This window comes from Lissotriton helveticus, chromosome 9 (genome assembly GCF_964261635.1).
Source record: "Lissotriton helveticus chromosome 9, aLisHel1.1, whole genome shotgun sequence".
Taxonomy (NCBI): Eukaryota; Metazoa; Chordata; class Amphibia; order Caudata; family Salamandridae; genus Lissotriton; species Lissotriton helveticus.
This window is the reverse complement of record NC_136070.1, coordinates 1,153,466,787-1,153,485,763: the sequence shown is the minus strand read 5'-3', so window position 1 is coordinate 1,153,485,763 and position 18,977 is coordinate 1,153,466,787. Positions and strand designations below refer to the sequence as shown.

The window sequence follows — 18,977 nt, the reverse complement described above, 5'->3', positions numbered from 1 at the left end:
ACCGAGAGGGCACATGCCCCACTGATTGAGACCTAAATGGAACACGACACAAAGAAATTTGGCAAAGAGCTCCAAGAATCTGAAGCTCATCAGCAGCACCTGCTCCAAAGACGATTTAGGATGAGCTAGTGACTATGATAAGCTGCGTTTGTTCCACTGATCAGCTTCATTCTACAGTGGATGAAGCTTAAAGGTGTGCCCCTGTGCAAGCGACTCATTCATCGACAGGTAGTATGGCTCATACAAACACAAATGAATTTATGAGGCTAAGGATGTGACGGAGGGCCCTTGGCATTGCCTATGGTTTCTTCACTCGGAGACTTTTGGGGTGCCTTTCAATATTATGGCCCGGTAATTGTAATCTTGGAAAATTATATTACATTATGATACCCATTTTCTACAATGTGTGGAGACAATTTGTTCTCTGATAATGTACTATGGTATTCTCCAAATTACCAACTAATTTTAAACTGAACATCTGTGCAGAGGTTTTGATGAGCAGTGCAACAAGATTCTGTAGATAACTGGTAGACAGTTTGGTCACTGCTTAAATATAAAATTATATTTTGTATCGCAGAGAGAAAATTATGAATCCTTCATGTGTAAGTGTTCATAAACATAAGAACTGTTCAGGAAAAAATAAAAAACATTAACTTTAATTGTGAATATTAACCATCAAGAGTTCAATCAAGTGTTAAAACGTACCTGGAGTCTTTCATCTCCTAATCGTAACTGGTATAATAATGTTGGAGCATCCGGATGCCGAATTTGAAATTCCAGGTCCTTCATTCCCGAATTATCCTAATTTTAGCACAAAGTGATGTGTTATTTGTCCAGAAACATTTTAAGGAAGCTTGTAACATGTACCACTGATACCCCCCAGCAGACTCATTCTATTTCAAATACTAATTAAAATGACTACTTGCCTCACAAGATTAGTAATTAAGAGGGGTTACTCACAAAGCACATTATTACATAAGCATATAGACAAAAAGCAAGTAAAATAATATACTTCTTTGTAAATGGTGAATATGTTTGTTCTTATTTGAATACAACTTAAGCTTGAGGAATGGTGGGTGTGATTAGTATTTGCACTGGGTGGGGCTGAGGTTGATCAGACGGCTTCCAAGTGAGGCGTGGGAAAGTGACCCTTTTTGACATGGTCACCCCCACTTTTTGCCTGGTATATTATGTGATTTCGACTGAAAGTGCACCGGGGGTCTGCTAGCCAGGTCCCCTGGGTCAGAGCTCTTATCCAAAATCGTACAATTGTTTCCTCAATCCGCAAAACCTTTAGCCCCCTCTGTAAATCCCTATTAAATGGGATCCTGGCACCTAGGGCCTGAGGTACTGAAGAGAGTCCCTAAGGGCTGCAGCACAAATGGTGCCACCCTAACGGACCCCTCACCAAGCACATGCAAGACTGCCATTGCAGGCTGCGAGTCTTAGTACAGACAAAAGTGAAAACACATCATGTCACACATCTCTGTATGCAATGTCCCTAATGCTGAATGTAATATTTGTAAGTCACATCTACAGCAGTCCTGAAAGCCCTAAGGCAGGGTGCTGAATATTGCATGTGAGGGCATACCTGCATGAGCAGATATGCCCCTGTGCTGGTCAGTCCTTTTACTGCCGGTACAAGTGACTAGGGAAGCAATCTTAAGCTATGTGTTGGACACTGGTGGAAAAGAATTATACAGCTGCATGATGGGTTCACTGAAAATGGGGATGTTTGGCATCAAACATCTTGCATTGGTAAACCCACACACTGATGCCAATGTTGGATTTACCAATACATACACCCAGAGGGCACCTTAGAGGTGCACCTATAACCCCTACCAGCCTCTGGTGCACTCCTAGAGTAAAAGCCTTTTGCTTTTAGGAGACCCGAACAAAAGGCTGTCCGGGAAGGAGGTGTAACACCTACTCCCAAAGGATGACCTGCTGATTAACCTCCTTGGGCCGGCAAGCTTTAAAGAGCGGTCGCCTTTAGAATGTGAATCTGGATCCCTTCACAGAATAGGAAGCCACTCCCCTTGTCCAGGACCCCCTTGGCACCTGGGAAGGTGGGGAAATTAGCTAGTCAGATAGGTGGGCCACCTCCAGGCTAGTACTACCCCTGAGGTGGGATACTGAGAGGTGGACATGATTTTTCAGAAGTAGCCATCTTTGTGATGGCATACTTAGGAATTCTGGGACAGGGTCATGCCCACTTCGCACAGGAAGGGGTCATATAGGGGGCGTAGTGACCTCAAGGGCCAGTAGCCCATTGGCTACTACCATACACTCCCCTAAATGCAGCACTCAGATCCTGACAACCTAAGAAGAGAGAAGACCCCGAAGAGCCGCAAAAGCAGAGAAGAGAGAAGAAGTAGATGACCTAGTACCAACCCTGCGATACAAAAGGGGATGATGGACGGAGGGTTTGAACAAATCAAACACTCACCCCCAGTCAACTGATCTGGGTTTAATCCATCACCATTCTTTAGTTCACTCAGCCACCCCAGTTCAGACATGGCTATATGCAAATCAGTCTGACCCTGTGCCTCATGGGAACAGTCCAGCCCGAACTGCCAAGCCATGTCTTACCTCGACCGGAAACAAGCATCCTGGGACCGGTTTCGAATTCATAATCCTCATCAGCCAGGCTATCTTGAATCCAGTGGCCAAGTGAACAAGGGACTCACGTCTGAGCATACCCTGCCACACTTAGGGCGAACAAAGCGATACAAAAGGGGATGATGGACGGAACGTTTGAACAAATCAAACACTCACCCCCAGTCAACTGATCTGGGTTAAATCCATCACCATTCTTTAGTTCACTCAGCCACCCCAGTTCAGACATGGCTATATGCAAATCAGTCTGACCCTGTGCCTCATGGGAACAGTCCAGCCCGAACTGCCAAGCCATGTCTTACCTCGACCGGAAACAAGCATCCTGGGACCGGTTTCGAATTCATAATCCTCATCAGCCAGGCTATCTTGAATCCAGTGGCCAAGTGAACGAGGGACTCACGTCTGAGCATACCCTGCCACACTTAGGGCGAACAAAGCGATACAAAGTACCAACCCTGCCAGCCTGTCTGCATCCCTCATCAAAAACTGCTCCAAAGTCGACTCGTCCTGCAGCTGTTGACTCCAGAAATTTGGGAGGACTGCCTGCCTTCCATAAAGACCTAAGACCTCCCATGAACAGTGGTCCTGTTCTCATGCAGCCTGCAGGAACTCCCAAGCAGAGACTCTGAGGCCCCCAGAATCGCCAAAACGCAACACCTGAAGCCACCACTGCACCAGCTGAAGTAGGCCACCAATGTCAACATGGTCCTCCAGAGATCAAGACCATTGTGGTTTCACACCTCGTGCTCTCACCAACGCCGCCTGCAGCCTCGGCACACAGACTCCCTCGACTGCGACTGCTCCCAGCAAGAAAACCTGATGCCTAAAGACACCTCTGCAACCATCGCCCTCAGGCCGTAGAGAAGAGGACCATAGCTGTCCCTACATCCCAGAGCATCACAAGACCTGAACCCACATTGGTTCACACCGACTGGCATTCCAGCCAGTGCCTTCAGCCTCTTTTCCCAATGACCCACCTCCATAGAAACCTATTCGGCTCCCAACGCTGTTTTGTACCCTGCTCCCAGCCACCCTCATGCCGCTGGTGGTGTACTGCTGGTGCCGTCTTGGACCTTGCCCAAAACTCACCTTAACTTCTGGAGATTGGTAGAGTAATTCACTGTACTGTACCTGTTTGCAGAACATTTTCTTCCTTCGACAGGATAACATTGCAGAACTCCAAAATTGCATGTGTCCCCTTTTTAAAGTGTAAATAATTTATATTTTCAAACGAACTTACCGAAATGATTTTTCTCTGATGTCTAAACATATATAATACTTGCTATTTTTATAAATTGGTGTTGATCTCCTTCTTTCGCCGTGTGTTATTTATTGATCATTGTGTGTATTTGCAAATGTCTTGCACTCCTCTGCGTTAAGCCTAAGGCTGCTCGAACTCACTACCCTCTAATAGAGCACTTCGGGATTGCATAGAAAGCCCCTGAACACTCATAATGGAACCCCTGGACTCATTACACGGTATATCAGATTCATGATACATCACATAAAGAGGCAGCTTCCTACAGCAAGTCATTAGTTTTCAGTGTGTGCATTTATGATAGATGATTGTTTTACATCACGGCAGGCTGGGAAGGATGCACAATAGGAGTGTTTCTGAGCTGTGCAATATCGAGAGTGAAAGCAAAGTTTTAGGTCATTAGGCCCTTACGTGCCCAAACAGAAAATGTCCTTGCATTCATCCACCCTTTGCCTTGGCTGCTCCTAGAGATGTTGAAGAAGACAGGCTGAAGAGCCAGAGGGTGCACCCTTCCTGGGCTGGATTGCTGTGTTGTGTAGAGTCAGTGGCGGACCCGGTGATTGACTCCCCTTTATCAGTAAATGCTGAGCTAAAATGGGCCTGCACCCACTTTCTTGGTTCTGTTGAGCTAAGTGCATAGAGTGAATTTATATGCATAGCTATATTATAGACACCCAGAAAAAAATCCTGCACATTTCACAGGAAACATGATACCAGCAGCTCAAAAGATTTTGCACCAGCGCAGAGAGGACCAAGTTAAATTACAAAGAGAATGCTTGAGCAGAAGACCTGAGAAAACAAGTACTTCGTGTTTATAAGGTAGGTGGCATAGCAAAAAAAAAACCATTAGGCCTGTTACAGTATCCCATAATGGTACAAGGTAAGTATTCCTTTTCTCCATCTGGACATCTGTTTCGACTAAGTGACTGCATTATTCGCAGAGAATGTGAGCTGGCTGATGTTTCACTAGTGGCCAATGACAGACTCAAAGCCGTTTGCTCCTCTACTGGAAATTTCCTAGCACCCACCAGGTTCTCAGAGGAGTGGTCAAGCTGTGTAAAGGCTAGCTCCTGTGTTATTTGGTAAGAAGGGATGTAGCACTTTCTCTTCCACTGTTTTCTCTGGGAAGTCTTATATAGGCTGATGAAGTCCTTTTGAAGAAGGTGAGAAGAACTGAAAAACAGAAACCGGATTTTCTGAGCAATCCTCTGGATCTGAGGAATTGAAGTAAAGGGATACAAGTAGGCTTCCCATTCTGTCCAACACCAGGCTAACCCCTAGGGATTTGAGAATCCTGCCTGTCTAGGTGGTGAGCTGCTCCCATCTACTGTTAAGATGAAAGGGGCAGAGTGGGAGACTGCTGTTCAGTCTGACATCTTTGGTGTCGTTGACTCCTACAAACTAGATTAACAAGAATATTCAAGGCTACAAAGGCAAAGATCTATTTACATCCAGCACAGCTGTTGGGAGTCAACGCTGCATCATTTCCTCATGGAGAAGGGTGCTCTAGTATTGTCCATATAGATCATCCCCACTCTCAACTTCACAACTGGAAGCAAGCCTTTTAATGTAATGAATGTAAAGGGGAAGAACTCCCCTACTTATACTTTGGGACTACAGTGGTGACTGTAAGCTGTAGATGGAACAGATAGAAGGGACATAGGTATTCCAGAAACTGGTACCATTGTTGCACCAAATTGAGTTGATGATTTGTATGTTGAGATTGGCATGCGGCAACACTCTCCACCCCAGAAGCTTCTGAAAGTACTAGGTCAATACAGTGTGATTATTATTGGAGTGGTGCACATTTAGACTAATAGCCATTAGTTTCTCTAGATAAGCATGACTTTAGCTAGGGTGGAGCTCAAATTCTCCCTACTGAATTAAATCTGTTAAAGGGTTTTAACAGGATCTGGGCAGTTCCACAGCATTCAAGATCGTATAGAGCACAGAGGGTTTGTGCTATATGAATCGTATAGAGCACAGAGGGTTTTTGCTATATGAATCGAAGCCTCGCCCTTTGTAACTCTGCTTGAGGGTTTTTGCTATATGAATCGAAGCCTCGCCCTTTGTAACTCTGCTTGGATAAAAACATCATCTAGGTGGGGATAGTAAGAAGAGCTCTCTGGGAGAGAACTCTGGGATGGCTGCATGGGCACTTGTTTATTCCATCACCTCCATAATGAACAATAACCCAAATTAAGCACTTGCATGTTTTCATCAACTACCATAACAAGTAATGTTATTAGTTTACTTTATCAAAATGAGTTCAGAGCTGATACAAGTTAAAGGCACTGAGAAATAGACTCTTACTTGATCAAGGTGAGTAAATGTCTCTTTGAGATGCTGCAGGAGGAGGCAATCCATTTTACTCGCAAGCTGGCAGTCTCTGTAGGGAAATCCAGCTCTCTGCATAAGCCAGTACAAGCACCGCGTAACATCAGAACCACCATAAGCTAGACAAAGCCTGCATAACAGAAATGTGAATGCATTTTCACACATTTTACTACAATGCAAACTTCAAATGCAAGTTTATTACCAAAATGCAAATGAACATTCGAAAAACACTGTTCACTGCCTCACAGACTGCATGTAACAAATACTTTATGTGCTTTACACAGTGACACGACCTACCCAACATTAGTTTTCCTGTGTCTTGAATGTGATTTTATCTTACTGCACACATTAACAGTTTTACTCATGGATTTGGCTAAATAGTTTTTGCTCAAACAAATGCAGATGAAAGCATTCTGCAGCATAAATCATATATGTTGATGTGAAGAATATAATATGTTATTTATCACCGTTGCTGAGGTGTGTAATGACCCACTTGAAGCTTTGGCTCTAGTGAGTCATCGACCTACACCACACCCAACATTGCAAAAATAATACACAGTATATGTATATATATATATATATATATATATATATATATATATATATATACATACATACATACATATATACATCCATCCATCCATCCATCCATCGGGTAGTTATAGTTAGGATTTCCAGCGTTAGGAATTCCTCAGATTTCCCTTGTTAATAACTTTGTCACAGTTTGATGAATCTCCATGAAACTTTGCAGACCTATTCCTTGCTCTACATAGTCTGATGATGCAAGTTTTTGTGGTGATTAGTTAAGAGGTGCACAGAAAACAAGCATTTGCAATGCAATAGGTCCCACATTTGCGAGAATGTAATCTTATTGGGATTGTAAATGACAATGCCTTTTATTTATCTGTTTTCAAATCCAACACATAGATAAAAGGTTTGTCATATACAATGCCAATAGCTCAAACTTTCGAAAATGCGAGACCTATTGCATTGCAAATGCTTGTTTTCTATATCCTGACTGGAGGCGTCCTGGAACCTCACACTAAAAGGTAAATGCACTGGAGGGGGAAATAAAGGCACACAGCTTGCTATCTCTTCACAGGCACTTAGGAGAGGCATGCTTTTTTCTTGGTCTGTCCCTGTATATATATTTTTTGAAAGTGCGGGCTCCTGTGCTCTCAAAGCAAAGTAATCGGGTTGAGCCAGGGCCTGGGATGGGGGTGCGGGTAGCACAATCAATTGTATAGGGGAGGGCGGACTTGCGACCCTCCCCACCCCCCCTCCTCCAGCCTTCCTGAGGTCCCAGGGACGGGGACCGATGGTGAAGTTGCATATAGGGGCCGATTATGATGGCGGACGGACCTGAGTCCGTCCGCCACCATAGAGCAGGAGGGAACCTCCGCATTGCCTGCGGAGTTCCCTCCTGTGCAATTAGGATGTGACCGCCACCCTGGCGGTCACATCCTCTATATTTACCATTGCGACGGGTGCGGCTTCAAGCTGCATCCGCCGCAATGGTAAAAATGCATACATTGCATTTGTATGCAGAAAGCGACAGGCACCGTGCGGTGCCTGCCTATTTCTGCATACAAATGCAGGGGGGTACCATAGGTACCCCCCATGTGCACCCCCCACCCCCCCTTCACCTAGGGGGCCCGCAACGGGCCCCCGCAGTGAAGTTACACATGCTTTTCCACGGCGGAAAACCCGCCGAGGAAAAGCATGTTTTAAAGCCCTTCCTAATATGGCGGACGGTGTCTGAGAGACACCGCCACCATATTAGAGCGTTTCCGCCGCGGTTGTAAGCCAACCGCGGCGGAAAAGCAGCGGACGGTAACCAGGACCCACCAGCCATCCTAATGTGGCGGTGGGTCCGCTGCGGTTTTTCCGCATCCTCCGGGTCGGCGGTGGCTTCCGCCGGCCCGGAGGATGCGGAAAAACCGCAATCATAATAGGCCCCTAAGTGTGGTTGGCTCCTGGTGTGCCCTAGTGGATTGTGCTTGAAGGTCTACGGCTCTCATTCACTGGATGTGATTGTGTCTTCAGTCTGTGAGTCGAGAGAGAGAGAGAGAGTCGAGAGAGAGAGAGTCGAGAGAGTCGAGAGAGTCGAGAGAGTCGAGAGAGTGAGAGAGTGAGAGAGTGAGAGAGTGAGAGAGTGAGAGAGTGAGAGAGTGAGAGAGTGAGAGAGTGAGAGTGAGAGAGTGAGAGTGAGAGAGTGAGAGTGAGAGAGAGAGAGTGAGAGAGAGAGAGAGAGAGAGAGAGACTGAGCACAGGGCTGTCATTCAATAAGTGCACCTGAGCATAAGGTGAATCTTACAGCTTATTCAGTGGCATTGTGCTGGACGGGGGTATAATTGTGAGAACAGTAAATAATTTAAATCTGGGATGAATGAAGGACAAGAAGGGGGGAGTAAAGTTATTGAAGAAAGAGCAGAAAAAGGTCTATGTTCTTAAAGCCATTCCTCAAGTTCTTAAGACTTTTAAGTCAGCAAAAATTATCTGCCGAAACCCGGGATCGAACCAGGGACCTTTAGATCTTCAGTTTAACGCTCTCCCAACTGAGCTATTTCGGCCACTTCTATTGTGTGACAGTTGTGATTCTAGTGAAGAGACCGTGGAAGTGTTGTGCACGGAGTAGTTTCCTGGTTCACAGGTCTCATTTACCACCAGCCCCTCTCTCAGACTGCTGAGTACATGCGCCTCTTTCTTCCTATTGCTGGTATCCTTGTGCCCAGAATATGCACATCACAACCACAGCGACAGAGTATGCACTACGAAGTGTGCCGCCAGGGGTCATTATTGTACCCCTAAAATACACATCACAATGACTGTACCAGAGAATAAATGTTTGAAATACACCTCTGCCACCAACACCTCTGCCACCAAAGATTCCCCTCCCCACTCCGCCGGCCGGTTGACTGTGCCACAGAATGTGCCAATCAGTACCAAGGCGCTTTAAACGCGCCCATCCAAATGATTGTAGCAAAGAAAATACACGGGACATTTAATGTGCCACAGAATTCCCGCATCTCAGGATGCACCAATCAGAGTGAAGGAGAGCCGAGACTGTCCTTCTAACTTTACTCTCTACAGAAACAAGGGTTTCATTAGGAAGGCACTTGTAGAGAGTTACTATCTTGATGGGTGTCAGGCCAGCTGCTGGTGTCCTCACAACCCTAGCTCTCACACCTCCCAGTGTGTCTCACACTCGTGTGCACCCCACGGCTTACACTGCTGTCTCCCAGAGTGGGGTTTTAATAAAAGTTTTGTATCCCCTGTTCTTAGGTTCAAGGCGCATAACATAACAAGTTTTCACTTTTAGTCGCTTGGAAGAGGTGTTTGTATTTTCCATTCTTATGTGTTTTTGTGCAAAACAGAAATATACATTGTGTTAAAAAGTGTTTAACGTCCCCGGGCTGGTGCGGACATAGCAAACTCTCGACCCAACACCAACTCCACAATGCACACAAACATACTTTTGTTTACAACTTCCTCCTCCGTTTATAGCAACAAGGTTGGTTGTTACGGTATTAAGGTACACTGGAAAGAGAACGTTTAATCAGTTTCTTAATTTAAGAAAAGACGAATTAATATTTCCAGAAGGGTAAAATATACACTGGGAGAATTCAGAAAGATCATTGTGCATGTTATACCTTTTACGCACTCTTTGTTAATGTTGCTAAATGATCAGAGGGTGGGGGGAGGGTTCATAATGCGAAGTGGAAGGAGGATGGCAAAAAATGATGGAGGTGTGCAGCCACAGGTTGTCTGAGCATGCAGGCTGCACGAAGAGATCTAGACGGTGTTGTGCAGCTAACACTGCACCAAAGTTCACTTTTACCCAGGGCGTGGCGTGCAAAGGGGTGGGAGGGGGCAGAAAAGAAGAACAAGGAATATTCAAAGAAAACGTAGATTGCAAGCTCTCTGACAATTTGTATTCAATAGCATTGGAGTGGGAAAAGGCTTTTAAAAATTATTGTAACCGTAGCATGTTAATGACAATTAGACGTTTTCTATTTCCATTTCCATTGAAGCATGTGATGCTAGGCCAGAGCCCCGCTTCATACATTGTACATCAAAGAATGTAAAAAAAAAAAAAAAACACTACACTGTGCCCTTCATTTCATGTTTGTAAATGCTGGAAGTATCGCCTCCTTGCGCCACGGTATTACAGACGTATGCTTAGCTTGTTAACAGAGGTACAGGACCTGTCACTGCTAACTTTCTGGCTCATAAATTTACCCTGTTTAGACACATACCCTGACTGAAGATGGTGTCGCTTTTCCGGGGGTGGGGAGGAGGGGGGAAGGCGAAGGCTGAGACGGGTCGCATCCCAGAATAAAAGTATGAGAAACCAATGATAAAAGCGAGACGGTATAAAAAAATGAGCAGTTACTGATATGCGCTCCATGATTTACAAAGATTAGATTAAGTATCAGGTGGTAGCATTTATAGCTCTTTCCTTGGTGAGTCTGCCATGTTTTCAGCTCGCCTCTCTTTGGTATTCCGTCATTGTCCACTGGCCCTGTCCCCTCTTGCACCAGTCCTCGTGTTACAGTAAACAGAACCTTGTGAAACCAAAAGAACCTACCCCAATACTGATCTGAGCTTATACAAGATGCACAGGGTTGGCGCTTCTGCTGTTTTAGCTGCAGAGGGCGCCAAAGTAGTAAATATGCAGCGAAATCTAATTACTCAGTTATAGCCAAAAATCTTGTTATCTCCTCGCCCGCTCTTCTGTTCCAGTCCTAGCTAATGAGGTTTTACTTTTTGAGTACAGATAGATCGAAAAGAAGCAGTTTAACTCCATACCCGGTGCAGCCTACAAATAATAAATGTAGCATCTGAAACTAACTGACAAAACGGGTGCAGAAAATCGAACCAAGGACGTGGCCCAAGATGTAATGCTGCAGACTTTGGAGCTGGAGAACAGGGTTCGAGCCTGGACGTGGGCTGTATCACTTAATTATAAATAAACAGAGTTATCGGTGGAGAGAGACAAACAAGTATAACAAAGGCTGCGAGGAGGTGGCTGTAAATAAATAAATAGGGTCTGGTCATTTCAGGAAGCTGCTAGATGCGGAAATGAGAGCAGCAAAGAAAAAAGTAGTCCCTAATTAAACAGATAACAGCCAGCAGTGTAAGTTAACTGTAGTTGGTCCATGCTGCTTTCTCCAGAAAGGGAAGAAAAAGGAAGTCATGTATCGGCCCACAAGCCAACAATCAGCAAGATAAGAACAGCAATGCCAGATTCCACCAATGGCAAGTGACAAAACAAAGACAAATGCAATGGGTGGAGTTTCAGTAGTATTGCTGATTACTTGATGCCTCGCAGAGGCAGCGTATGCGCTGCTCTATACGAGACCTAAAAAGGGGCATGTCCCAAAACATGTTTTCCACCAAAGCATTTTCCACAGGCTGTTTACTCAAGCGTAGCGACAAAATAGATGAGTGAATACACGTGAAATCTGCCACTCCTCCACACGCCACTCATCCACATCCAACTCTTCAACATACCCTGGCATGCCACTCAGCAACACTCTACTCCACCCCATGCCCCTCCATTCTACGCCCCTCTAAATGTAGGTTTAGAATGTCGATTTAGACTCAGCCAAGGGATGTGGAGCTAGATGATTGTGGAAGTTCTAACTTGTAGTCATGGTCCAAGATTCAGCAGCACTATACAAATAAATAAAAAGTTACCTGGTGTTACGATGAGAAATGCCATCCTCCACGCAGCACACATTTGTCTTTTGGTCTCCGACATCCACAACACATGCACTACCCAGACCGCTTCCGAAGGTTGCGGAAACAGACTCTTGATGGACCACAATGCCTATCCCCAAACAAAGACAAACAGAGTGAGAAATGTATTTGCATGAGAGATCAGCTAAGACAGTTTACATTTCAAATTCTCTATAGCATTTTGCAAACTTGTGTATGTTGCTTCGTGTGTCTACAGTTTTCAAAGTCATTATTTGGACACCGAAGCATACATAAAAGACATTCTTTAAAAACTGTTGCTTGAGATGCTTTCTGATGCTATGACAGGGTTCAGCTATAAATTCAGAAAAAGAGTAAGAAGCCTAAAGGAAGAAATAATCACTTAATTTAAATCTACATAATGGTTAAACAACAAGATTGACACCTTATTAACTCCAGGACAAAATGTAGAAATTTCACTACTTGAGGATGATGTAGCTGTATCACAGTATCAGAGGTTCAATTAGGTAAGTGATTAATTGGGTTCCACCCATATTTTTCAAGCCAAGAGCAAACATTCTACTGTGAAACACACACTTTGCAATGTATCGCTCAGTGTACATGCAGATTTAGAGAAACAAATTGGTATGATCAAGCAAGGTATTACAGAAACTGTTGTTGCAAACCTTTGGCTTTCCCAGTTAGTTCTGGCGCGAAAAAAGACAGAGGATTTAAGGGTATGCATAAATCTCAGGTGTCTTTATGAGGTAATGATGGTAGAACATTTTCCCATTCCTAGATAGAAGATGTTTTCAGTATTGCCAGGCAAGCATCTTGGTACACAAAACTGGATAGCAGTGTATCTCCAAGCTATTTTAAATTCTAACTCAAGACATTCCAAAGTGTTTACAACTCACAGAGGTACATATGAATTCTGCTGTATGCCTTTCAGGCTAGCATCAGCAGCATCAACTTTCCAAAGGGTTATGTTGCGGATGTTTGAGTAGCTCAGCAATGCAGTGGTTTTGCAAGATATTTGAATTTCTGATGACATGATTCAACAACATGATTGTACTGTTGAAAGAGTTTCGAAAATTTTACTTCAGAAAGGTGCCACTTTAAGAAGAGACAAGTGTATCTTTAAAGTGCATGAGACTTACTATTTGACTCAGGTTATGTCATGTGAAGGTGTTACTCCTAGACCTGAGTTGTGGGATCAGACTTAAAGCTCCACATCCCTCAGATAAAGACAAATTATGAACCTTTCTAATAAGAAGTTTTCGTGATGCACTAGAGGTGTCCAGGTCTTTACAAATTAAAAACAAAATATTTAAATGCAGTAAAAGGTCATGAAAAGCATGTGATGAGTTAAAGGAGAACATTTCCAAAGCTCAAGCTTTTGATCCATTTGTAGAGGAGCTGACATGCCATATTACTGCTGATGCCTGTACATATGGTTTTAGTGTGGTACTTAGCCAAGTGAATGACTGCAACGATTACACTACTGGTTTTGCCTCAGGGACGCTAAGTCCTACCAAAATCGCAACTCTGTTATAAAGAGAGTAACATTGGTGTGCATGTGCAGTCTAGAATAGTTTAACACAGGTAGACATTTTATGTTTAAAGTTTCTTTATTGAGTTTTATACATACCTCAAATAAACAGCAGTACATCAATAGTGCATCTTGACCCTTCACAATGCGAGGGTAACTATAGAGATATAGATTAACAACCCCAACATCAGCCCCCTGCCCCAAAAGAGACCCCTCCCTCTTCCACCCATCCTCCCTCTACCACCGACCATTTAGCATATCCACACTTTTGATGTTGCGCCATGAGGGGCGTCAGGCAAATTTTCAATAAGGTGCAACAACCTCAAATATTGGAGCATGTCATTTTGTTGAACTCAGAATATAGCAACAATAAAAAGGGTTCTCACAATGCTGGAAATGAGGCACTTTTGTCAGCCATCGAAAGGGAGATCCTTTCCATACCTAAAGTGTACCACATGTGATGCAGCCAGCCTGTATAACTAGGTAGGCGATTGGATCCACAGTGTGAGAGAATATTTTGGAGCAAGGCCCCCAAGGCTAGTGCAATTTGGCAGCCCTTTTGCAATTGGAGAGGGAACGTGAGGGTGTTAGGTAACCCCAAAAGGATCAATGCTGGGAACTGGGGTAGTTCGGTGTCAAAATGTATATCTATGTCACGTAGTGTCTGCGCCCAGTAGGGCTTCAACTGAAGACAATCACATAGTATGTGAGTCAGGGTGCCCTGCATACCACACCATCGCCAACATAGAGGACTTTTTGATGGGTTGCATTTGTGAAGACTAACAGGGGTGTAGTACCAGTATGATGCTATTTTTGTGGCTGTTTCAATGCTAGCCATGTTGCGCGCTGTGTGCTTAGCCCTGTAGTAAATGTCCTCCCATTCCCTCTGTGTGAGGACACGTTCTAATTCTAGTTTTCATCTTTTCTGACTCAGTGTCTTATAGGGAGTTGGGGCTGTCTGATTCAGTCATACTACTGCGATATGAGGTGTGTGTCATCCGTTTTAGAAAGTAACCATGTTTCAAAAGCAGTGAGATGGCGCTCCGCCAGTGTGCGGATGGTCGGATGCATAACCCAGTCTTATCTGTTGATAGTGATCGCATTCTGATTCGGGGAGACCCTGCTGACAACGGAGGTCCTCGAATGAGGGTGGGCCTGTCTCATCAAAGAGGTGCCCGATTGATCTACTCCCCTCTGCAGTCCACCTTGTAAAAGCCTTTACGTCCATTCCCGGGGAAATGGAGATATGGGCTACAATAGGTGTTAGCGGAGATGGAAAGGAAGTGAGATTTCTTTTATCTGCTATTCTGTCCCAGGCCTGAAGAGGAACTCTCGGTATGCACGAGCAGTAAAGATTCCTAGGTCTGGCTGCCTTTGCTAAGAAAGGTATTTGCCAAACCAGCTGCCCAGCTAAAGCTCTATCTATAAAAAGCCAGTGTTTTTCAGACTCTGGGTGTGACCACTCCACCAATGTCTTAATCTGGGTTGCCTAGTAGTAATCCTGCAGATTTGGGATCCCTAGGCCCCTTCCTCGGGAGGTCTGTAACTCAAATTGTGTCGCATTCTGGGTTTCTTGCCTGCCCAGATGAAGGATTGTAACTCTTGCTGTAGCGTACACAACATGCTTTTGGGTGGTTCCGATGGGAGGGTCTGGAATAAGAATAGAATCATTGGCAGTATAGTCATTTTTATGGATGCTAGTCGATCGAGCCAGGACAATGTGTGTGGTCTCCAACTGCGTAAATGTTATCTGACTCAGCAGAGCAGGGCAGAATAATTTAGCATTATAGTATCTTGCATGGACGCCGATAGTTGTATTCTCAGATAGGGAATTGCCACTATAGCGCACTGAATGGAAAGTGTACAGTTAAAAAAACGAAGTGTTGGGGGTTTTAGGGTAAGATTGAGAGCCTGCAATTTATGTATATTTATTTTAAATCCTGCTACTTGGGAGAAGCGTTCTAGTTCCGACAGTACAGCTTGGACGGACATCTGGGGATTCTCCAGTGTCACTATTACGTCGTCCACATATAGGCTGATTTTGTGTGTAACCACCTCCCCCAAACCGAATGCCTGAGACAAGCGGACTATCTCCTACACGTTGAGCCATTGGCTCCATGTATAAGGCAAAAAGCAATGGGGAGAGGGGACAGCCTTGACGGGTACCTCTCTTTATGGGAAACAGGGGGAGGTGCATCCGTTTACACGGACTGTGGCCACAGGTTCAGTGTAGCAGCTGAAGACCCACGCAATGAATCTCTATGGGAATCCGTAATGTTGCAACGTGGTCAAAAATCTTTGCTAACAATTTCACATCTATATTAATCAGCAGTAACGGCCGATAGGAGTCACAGCGTGTGGGAGATTTGTCTTAAATACACCCTATGGTCATCAGACAGCCACGCAAGTGCAATATCTGATAGGTAGTCATCTAGAGCCATGATATGTATAGCGCCACATATGTGTCCTGAACTGCGTCACAATGTCCCGCGTATAGTATTGATCACGCCCAGCCTCATCTGTTATCTTTGTAATTGTGTGTCTATCTTCTCGGGCTTTGATCTCGGCAGCAAGGTTGCGCCCCGGTCTGCCCCCTTCTATGTAGGCAGGGGCTACATATTTCTTTGACAAATATCGAATTTCTGTCAACGCCAATTCGTCATATTCCAGTAATGATTCCTTAATTTTGGACAGTGTCTGCACATTCCATGTCATACAAGTAATTGTTTCATTGTCTACCTGCGGCATTTAAGTACATTGTAAAATATACATATACATATACATATCACAATTTTGATGTATTGTACTGTCTCAGTATGCATATTGATATCTGTTTTACAATCAGCCACGCAAACTAACCTCCCAACCCCCTCCCTCCCAGCATCACCCCCCACCCTCTTCAGCATCCCCTTCTTGCTAATGCCATCCCAAACCTCCCAAAACAAGTCCTGAGAACTAAACATAGCTGAAAGCAACTGACGGGAGCAACTATAGGGGTACGCTGGAGCCCACTTACCCTCCCTGATGCTAAGGAAGGTGGCCGAAAAACAATAAAAGAGTTTCCCGCCCTTATTGCAATACAAATTAAAATGAGACAACGGGCGACAGTGGTTCAAATGTCAATAATAATCTTATCTGAATCGCCAGTGTCCTCGTCACATGTCACATGTCCGTACTGTGAACACAAATGTGTTAACAACGTGGACATGTCTGCCGTGCTGGCATTCGTGATGCAGTCTATTTCGCAGGGGTATGGAGCACCCCCTCGTGTCGACTGTGGATCAGTCAGCTGCTTCATGTGAGGGGTTTCCGAGGTCGTCGTTTGCTGTGTTGGATGTCTCCCCAGTTCTGCGCTTGAGAGATTTGGCGTAGGCCAGCGTTGACTTTCGCATGTTGAAGATCTATGCCTTCCTGTTCATTTCGATGCGCAATCTCGCTGGGTAGAGCATTGCGTATGGGTCCTAGTTTCTTTCAGGAGTCGCTTGACAGGCTGATATTCCTTCCTTGCTGCTTGGAAAGTTGCAGTGAAATCTGGATAGAAAGCCAGTGTATTTCCTTTGTGAGTTATGGAGCCTTTGTCCCTGGCCATGCGGAGGATGGCGTCACGGTCACTGTAATTTAAGATGCTTGCGATTATTGGGCACGGTGGGGCACCCGGATGCGGACGAGCGGCGTGCTCGTTAAACAATCAGGACTGATGAGAAATGTTCCACCCCAAAGAGTGTTTGCAGCAACTTCTCTACATACGTCTCTAGGCGACCCGGTGTTCGTGGATTCCGGCAGGCCCGTGATCCGTATATTATTACGCCTAGATCTGGCCTCTAAATCTTCATTTTTAGCTTGTATGATGGCAAGCACTTTTTCCATTTGTAATGTCTTCGATGTCAAATGCTGTAGGCCATCCTCTGCATCTGAAATTCATATTTCCGCCTCACCCAGGCGCAAAGCAGGTTTGTCCAATTTTGCAGACATATGATCCATTCTGGAGTTTAAGTTGTCTATTTATCCATTGATACTCTGTAGACTGGATTGCACCACCAGGAGTGTTTTTTCTATAGCGGTTAAACTGTCACTTGATGTCTCCATTTTCGAGTCGGCGGTAGCACGTTGATCTACGGGGCTCGAATGTGAGGCTAGGTTGGCCGTGTTCTGTTTTGCCCATGTTTTGCCTCCACTATGGATCCAACACGCTGACTAGGTCGAATATCACCCAGAAGTAGGACGTCGGGATAGGAGCAGCATTCACTGCACGCAATCGAAATAGAGAATGAGGGGGAGCAAATCGATCCTCCCAGGGTCACAACAGCGCAATTTGTCACCGCCGCCGTGCACTGGTATCATAGTATGGTGTATAAGTTATAGCTCCGCTGTAATAGACGGTTCCCCGCTCCCTGTGACGTCGAAAGCCCCCACATGCGGCACCTGGCCCGAGTGCGCTGTACTGGTGTCCAGAAACTGTCCTTGTGATCAGCAAGGTCGACTCGTGCTCTCTGCTGTGTGCAGTACGAAATGGTTTCCTGCGCACAATAAGGAGAACTCACAAGTTCAATAGGGCACCCAGAAGCACCACAGCCGAGGCCGGTCCCGCATAGCAGTGAACGTGCCAAAATAGAGTTTTCCCAGACAGAAAAGAAGACTTGTGCGGCACAGTATGTGATTGCTGCTGGCATCTACTTCACCCTCTAGGGCACACCGCCATCTCAGTCGTCCTCGCGGTGTTTGCGCTTCCCGCAGTGGCATGCTTCACCAGGGGGGCCACGGTAGGCCAGATAACGGCCCCGATACTGCGGGCTGTCCACTTCTGCACATTCCGTGCTTCAGCTCCTGCCCAATGATCTACAGCCGAGTAGCGCCTGCAGCGGCGTCCCGGCAGCCACACCAGCGCTGCAGGCAGGGTCACTCCACCCCGGCTCACCTCCGCCCGCGGCGCTGAGCCAGCCGCGAGACACAGCAGGGCCACGGCTTGAGTAGCGTTGCCCGTGGACCTCTATCACTGCCCCTGCACTCCCCCGTAGTTTGCCACTCGCAGGGGACACCGAGGTAGTAGTGCAGACCCTCGCCAGGGGACACAGGCTGCAATCGCCTTCACACGCCGCACACAAAAGGACAGTGCTCACAGCAGGACCGCTGGGCTGCCATCTTGCGCCTGTGTACAATAGGGCAATGATCAGCGATCCGGGCTGTCAGCGGAGAAAATTATCCACACCGTGCAGGCGAGTCAGTTCCACAGTCTTTTCCCATGTTTTGGCAGGAGTTACGGGCATTAAAGGCAGGATGTTTGACGGATAATTTATTCTGCCGGCAGAGCTGCTCTACAGCGAAGCCATCGTGCCGTGCACCCTCTAGCGCCCCCCTATTTTGAAGTTTTACTTAAGGGAACCATTGGCATCAATGTAATCCATATCGTAGGATCACTTAGCATTTTTATAGCTATATGGATTTTCATTAGGATATGTTTGTAATGATCTTTAAAGACAGAGATGTAGTCCAGACGCTACAGTTGTTCAA

At 45.5% G+C, this 18,977-nt stretch overlaps 1 protein-coding gene and 1 non-coding gene across 2 annotated transcripts in view; both read right to left on the bottom strand.

Moving 5' to 3' along the window:
- ACTR8 (actin related protein 8) overlaps positions 1-18,977 on the bottom strand; it is a 151,704-nt gene that overhangs the window by 69,294 nt on the left and 63,433 nt on the right. The window contains exons 7-9 of the mRNA XM_078661588.1: positions 11,918-12,050; positions 6,191-6,344; positions 706-801 (exon numbers count right to left, since the gene is read on the bottom strand). Coding sequence (XP_078517714.1) covers positions 706-801; positions 6,191-6,344; positions 11,918-12,050 — 383 coding nt within the window. The remainder of the gene's footprint in view (positions 1-705; positions 802-6,190; positions 6,345-11,917; positions 12,051-18,977) is intronic.
- Positions 8,715-8,787, bottom strand: TRNAF-GAA (transfer RNA phenylalanine (anticodon GAA)). Its single transcript has one exon. It is a non-coding gene; the product is annotated as a tRNA-Phe (tRNA).